The 7,087-nt window shown below is 41.0% G+C and overlaps 1 protein-coding gene across 1 annotated transcript; it reads left to right on the forward strand.

Annotated features, from left to right (window-relative positions):
* Positions 1–1,522: 1,522 nt before the first annotated feature.
* On the forward strand, positions 1,523–6,838 carry LOC107124897 (DENN domain-containing protein 5A-like; the record flags this gene model as incomplete). Its single annotated transcript, XM_015428397.1, has 4 exons — positions 1,523–1,757; positions 3,356–3,506; positions 4,839–4,932; positions 6,707–6,838. Coding segments are annotated over 4 exons (612 nt in total), but the record flags the coding sequence as incomplete, so codon positions are not given.
* Between the last annotated feature and the right edge of the window lie 249 nt (positions 6,839–7,087).

Consider the following 7,087-nt stretch of genomic DNA (forward strand, 5'->3'; position numbering starts at 1 on the left):
TACTTCCTGAGCTACTGGCATTAAAGTTGTGAGCGAACGATTTGGCTACTGCATAAATGAATTTGCTCTGGAGCCACCCTTCCTGAGCTAAGGCAAAAAGGTGTGAGCCAGAGGCTGTGAGCTAGCTCACAGTAACTCAGCTTAGAGGGAACACTGGTTGGGAACTAATTTTTGGTGGGAAAAGCTGCCTGTTAGTGGGGAAATGCCAGAGGTCCGTCTTATACAGCCATAATCTTTTAAATTACCAGATTTCTTCTGAGGATGTAGGGTTGCCTCTCCCCACCACTGCTGAACGTGAGTCAGCCTTTGAGTACTTGGAGTGACTGGAAGGGTTTCCCTCTCAGTCTTCTCATTCTCGCTTCAGCAGAAGTAACAGCAGCTCAGGCAACAGATTACCAAGGCGCCTGCAGGAGAGCAAGCTGGGTGTGGAGAAAACTAACCCTGCTTACACGCGGTTTATTTTATTTTATTTATTTCGGATTTCTACCCCGCCCTCCCGGCCGTAGCCGGCTCAGGGCGGCTTACATAAAACAAACACGTTACATTAAAATATGAATTACGACTAAAACAGTTCTAAAACTGTAATAAAGTGCCAGTAATCGTTGATATTCTTTTTTTTTAATTAATTAAAATTTAAAATACAATCAATAGCTATGAGTCGAAACAGCAGCAAAAATAAAATCGGGAGGGGGACACATTCACGATATCTGGGGAGTTTCCTCAATACAAGTGATAAACTTGTGGATGTGCAGGAGCGTTCAGCATTGAAGCAAATGTGACAGCCTCAGTTGATGTAGGGTAATCGTTGATATTCTTGACGGTAGCAGCCATGATTCAAAGTTCTCCGCTGGCAGTCAGCTCACAGTATTGATTGTCCTTGCCGTGCTTGTTGTTCCCTAGGCTGTGGGTGGCAGGCTGTGGCCATCTTGCACTTTTCCTTGGTGCTTGTCATAACGCTGGTGGTAATGGTTGTACTCAGGGGTCATTTTGTAGAAAAAGAGGTGCAGGAGCTCATTAGCATAACTTATTTGCATATGCCACACCCCCTGACATCACTGAAAGTGTGTCAGAAGGCAACACCCACTGCTCAGGCTCCACTGGACGGTTTTGGATTGCTATCTATTGGGGGGGGGACGTGCAGAGGAGGGAGAGCTTGTACCTGAATAAAACTTGGTCTTAAAGGTGCCACTGGACTGTTTTGGACCAGGAGGGGGCTCTGCAACTTACCTGGCTGCTTCTTGCTCTGACTGAGGGCTGCTGGGAGCAGGGGGCGGGGCTTGTTGCATGTGCCCGCCCCCTGGGGTCCTTACTGCCGGAGCTCCGCTCCTGTGCACACCTGCAGGAAATGACCCCAGTTGTACTTTCTTCTCCCTTCAGTATATCTTTGTTTCAAAATGGTGGATGTGTTAAATAGAGAAGCTAAAAAAAAAAGAATAGTTGTGTAGATGGATCAAAGTTTTCACATGTTGTTCTTTAAAAATTACTTGACAAGGGGATTTTTTTTTCCCTCTTAATTCACTAGGCATCATTCTTGTCTGACCAGCCCGAACCTTATTTGCCTTTCCTCTCAAGATTTTTGGAGACACAGATGTTTGCTTCTTTTATCGACAATAAGATCATGTGCCATGATGATGATGATAAAGATCCTATTTTGAGGGTGTTTGATTCTAGAGTGGATAAAATTAGATTACTAAATGTCCGTACACCAACTCTGCGCACATCAATGTATCAAAAGTGCACTACCATCGATGAGGCTGGTAAGTGCTTAAAGAACTCTTTAAAGGGACTGCAGCTGTTTCTATTAATACTGGGGTAATGCTCAAATATGAATGTGCAAAACAGCATTTGAGAAATGCAGGGTCCTTAACCATTATAATGACAAATGACATTGGCCCTTATGCAACCAGTTCTGGAGACATAAGGGCAAAAGAGAAAAGGGTGACTTCTGCCAATTCCTCCTGCTGACTGAGCCGGTACAGAAATCTTGCGAAGCTTCAGAAACAGTACAGGAAGTAAACTGGAGATCTGCAGTAGGAGGGGAGAATCAGCAGAAATAACCTACTCTTCCTGAGAACACTTAGGAATGTGTGGTTGCATACAGGCTGCTATCTAAAATACTACCTGTGTAATCCTAAATAGAGTTATGCCCTTCTAAGTCCACTGAAGTCAGTGGACTAAAAAGGGTGAAACTCTGCTTAGCATTGCACTGTAAGTTTCAAAAGCAGGTATAAATGTCTTCTTATTGATCTCTGTATATCACGCACACACACAGGAATGCTCAGGCCAGAGTATTATTTGGAAACTTCTGGAGTTAAGCTTAAGGGCTTTTTTTAGCACTGGCTCCACCCATCCTGCTATCAGAGGCAAGAGCATGCATGCCTCTAGTGCAGGGGTGTCAAACATGCGGCCCGGGGGCCGGATGAGGCCCCCGGAGGACTTCTATCAGGCCCGCAGTGGAACTGGCTGTCTTCTGCTTCTTCTTCCAGTTCTGCTGCTGCTGCGTCATCATAGGTTTGCAGCTTATAGATACACACCTGAACAGCATACTCAAGATTGCAACAGCACAGACATTTTGATGTAATAATTCAGAGCAAGAGGTGTCAGTTATCAAGCAAGTGGGGATGCACTGCATCAGACACTGTTAAATAAACAAAATATTGCAAGAGTGCTAATGTTTTAAGCATGTTTGTTATTTTAAGTAAAAAAAACACCTTGTGCTTGTGTCCTTTATAAAGTTTGTATCTCCACTACCTGGCATTACCTTTTATGACACACATGGCCCAGACCAACAAGCTCTCATTTATGTCAGATCCGGCCCTCATAACAAATGAGTTCGACACCCCTGCTCTAGTGGGTGAAGTGATGCCTTCCCACTGAGTTCTTCTTTCGCTGCCTCAGCAGCATCACAAAGGAGCTGAATTATTGTTACTGAGCTAAGCTTTCTTGGCTTTTCTCTCCAAAAAAGGAGGAATCGTTTATGGATTATCCTGCAACTTTTTTTCTTGACTTGGCTTGTTATCATATTAGATGGACTTGAACATTTTAATGTTTTCTCTCTCCGCTATGGGTGTTAAGACTGTATGTTTAAGCACTGTTCAAATTGCAGCACTAAACTTCTCAGGACCAATGAGTATTATCCTTGCCTTTTTTTGTCTAGTAGAGGTTCTTCTTTTCTCTTCCTTTGAGAAGGATATATTTTTTAACAATAGTGACAGGTCCTGTCTTGTGTCTAAACTAACACAGGTTTCATTCCTTCCACTTTTTGTATTCTGTTTTATTTCCCAATGTAGCATGAAGCCATCTCTTCATCATAATGGGTTTTAAGATGTGTTTGTAATGGTTTGTTTTTCTTCAGAGAAAGCTATTGAGTTACGGCTGGCAAAAATAGATCACACTGCAGTGCATCCCCACTTGCTTGATATGAAGATTGGACAAGGAAAATATGAACCTGGATTTTTCCCTAAGCTTCAGTCTGATGTGCTTTCTACGGGACCAGCAAGCAACAAGTGAGTAAACTGAGTTTGAAAGATATTATGCATACCAAAACTGAGTGATTTGGGACCCTGTGCCTTTTAAAGTTGTGATCAGCAGTAATAGGTATGGGGCGTAGCCTTTGTCATCAGAGGATGTTTTAGAGCAGCATATAAATGCTCATCCCTGTTCAGAGTGCCATAAGGAGGTAGTTTTGTTCTCAGCAGGCTACATGCTGCCCTTACAAGAAAAGATTCTTGAAGCTGCAAATAAGAACTGCAAGCAGAAGGAACGAACAAGAAATTAAGCTCCAGACAAATCATTTGTTCTTGATTAAAAGCAAACAAACATTGCTTTCAACTATATCTGGTAAAAAAATGCTGAGCAGACCAGACAGAATATGCTTATGGATAAACTATTGTATGTGGCACTGTTTTGGACAGCTTATCATCAGCTTCTGCTTCTTAGAATCCAAGGTGGACCCACACACTTTATTTCAATTTCTGACCTAGTATATCTTATTCCCAACATGGTGCCTGGCCCGCCAGTACTTCCCCTCATGCCCATCAAGCTTTTCAAAAAGTGAGCAAGGCCTTTTAAAGGCAGGCTTGTTATTGGCTGCCCTCATTCAAATGAAAGGGGTTTCTATGGCTGCAGTAGCAGCTGCAGCCTATGGAAGATCAGGAGGACTAGTAAGCACCCAGGCTTGTGCTTCCATTTCTCCTTCTGGCTGTCTTTTTTATTATCCCTTCTCTTTCTCCTTTCCTTACTCCAGGTTTTCCTTTGTTTCTTTTTATTCCTCTTCTGCAATTCCTCTGCAAAGTGAGGTGTTGTGTTTGGCTCTGCCTCTTTTGGCAGCCATTTTAGGGTGGCATTCACCCTCCCTCAAGATTCCAGAGATGCTTACAAGCTCAAACAGGTTGGGGACCTTTGTCTTATAGAATGCTTCTCTTGATTTTCTAGATGGACCAAGCGAAATGCACCTGCACAATGGAGGCGGAAAGAGAGACAGAAACAACACACAGAGCATCTTCGCAGCAAACACGGCCGTGGGATCGCCGCCGCGCCCGTTGTGCGTATCAATCCCGCACACGCAGTTCGGCTGCCGCGCTCTTCTTTCTGTGGCTTCCCCCTGGCATCTGATCGTGCCGGGAAGGAAGTGCGCGGTGGCTCAGGGGATCTATGTGATCCTGCCGCCGCGTGTCTCTTGGTGCGGTTTTAAAAAGCCGCACTTTGCCCATCCTTTTCCCCCCGTGTGGCAGGGACTCTAGGGTGGCATTCACCCTCCCTCAAAATTCCAGAGATGCCTACAAGCTCAAACAGGTTGGGGACCTTTGTCTTATAGAATGCTTCTCTTGATTTTCTAGATGGACCAAGCGAAATGCACCTGCACAGTGGAGGCGGAAAGATAGACAGAAACAACACACAGAGCATCTTCGTCTTGACAATGATCAGAGAGAGGTAAAAACTGTTCTGTAACAAAAAAATACTAAATTTTAATGCTTTTCTTTTATATAGCTGGCTCAGAATTTCCCACTATCCTTCCCTGGATAACATACTTTTTACACTGCAATCCTGAGTTCCTGCATAGAGTTAGACTGGAGTAACTTTGCATAGGATTGCATTGCCTGTTTTTTAAGAAGCCTGCTTATTTTCTTTAAAGTTGCAGCATAATAGGATTTCTTTTTTCATTTTCAATAAAGATATATAAACAATAGAACACCATATTTTAATTGCAAATGGTTGCTAGCAGAGATTTAGAACAAGAAACATAAAAAACTCTGCTTGTATTAAATGAAATATTTTACTTTTGACATGTATTGACTGCTGTAAATTAACATCCAGCCAGTGTACTTGAGTATTTGTAATATTTGAGGGATGTTTTCCTAAAATAGAATACTTTTGCATATTAGGTAAGCTCCAGAACATTAGATATCAGATTTACAGATGCGTAAACTTGTTGGTATTTACTGATATTGTCATTGTCAATATATTATCTACTTATTATGAAAATATTCTTAGTTATTCTTACTAAATCAGGGCAATAATGTAAAAGAAGAAAACTAGAAGAATGAATGTGTTATTTTTGGACAAAATCTGTTATACAGTCATTTGGGGGGAAGTAATACCCCATTCCATTTGTAACACAAAGGTCTGTGAGCTTAAGTCCTATCTTTCATTTGCTTTAATTTGGTGTTTTATTTATTTATTCCTTGCTGTGTTTAAATTTCTTTTAATTTGTGTTGCATTGTGTGTTATCACTTTAGGAAGTCACAAGTCACCTTATGGCCTCTTTCCTGTTTTTGCATGTGTGCTTTTATTATTTCTTGCCTGGCCACCATACTCTTACCTAACATGAACTGTTTAATTTTTTTTTTATTTTGCTTTGTTTTGCTGTCTTCCCTGTCTTGCCAGCACCTGGATTTTGTTTTGCCAGAGCTTCAGTTGCAATTATGTTTAGACTTGGACCAGCATGATTGGCCTTTAACACACTCTATAAAATCTGTTTCAGAGCTTTACCTGGTATGTTGTGTATGCATAGGTATGTGAGTGATGTGATGTAAACCAGTGTTCCCTCTAAGCTGAGTTAGTGTGACTAGTTCACAGTTTTTTAGCCTCTGGCGCACACATTTTTGTCTTAGCTCAGAAAGGATGGCTCCAGAGCAAACTAATGTATGCAGTAGCCAAATTGCTTGCTCACAACTTTAATGCCAGTAGCTCACAAAGTAGAATTTTTGCTCACAAGACTCCACAGCTTAGAGGGAGTATTGGATGTAACATATATCATCTTCTATGTTTGTGGTTATGGTTCATATGTATATACTGTATTTCAGAGTGAAGAGATTTTCCTTTTGGTCAAGGTTGAACCCCCCCATAATAATCTAATTAGTGTGCTATCTCCAATGTATTGGACATGGTCAGTGCAGGAGTCTGTATCATATGGAGAATATTTTAATATATCTACAGCGAAGTTCTTCAATTTTTTTGTTGCAAAATAGCAACTCGCCAGGCTTTTAAAACTGAATTTAAGTTTCATTGAAAGAATGAAAAGTTTAGGTCCTTTGTGATATATCATGCCACATTATTTTATGAGATGGGAAATTATTTATGTGGGAATGGTGAGAGCAGGAAAACAGGCATAGTTCTTCAGGAATAGTTTGCCTCTTGTTAGCTGTTTGTTGTTTTTTAAAGTTGTTCCTTCGTATACATTTTGTATTTGCTTATTTTTCTTCAGAAGTATATTCAAGAAGCCCGGAATCTGGGCAGCACAATTCGACAGCCCAAATTGTCTAATCTCTCACCATCAGTAATTGCGCAGACCAACTGGAAATTTGTTGAAGGTTTGCTTAAAGAATGCCGAAATAAGGTATTTGTCTTCCTTATTGCCTCAGCCTTTGCTAGTGATGGACTAGTATATATTGACTTGCCTTCTACTGTATATGGTTTGCTAACTTTTATAAGATTTCAAAAGTTTTCATATTAACATAATAACATTTTATTTTGTATACATATTACATTTTGAATAGATATGTATTATGATTCAATATGCCTTTCTGGTATAGTTGGGACATATATTTTAACATCCCTTTTTCTAATAAGCTGTGCATACACAATG

Source organism: Gekko japonicus, unplaced genomic scaffold (genome assembly GCF_001447785.1).
Source record: "Gekko japonicus isolate JY-2015 unplaced genomic scaffold, Gekko_japonicus_V1.1 scaffold7597, whole genome shotgun sequence".
NCBI lineage: Eukaryota > Metazoa > Chordata > Lepidosauria > Squamata > Gekkonidae > Gekko > Gekko japonicus.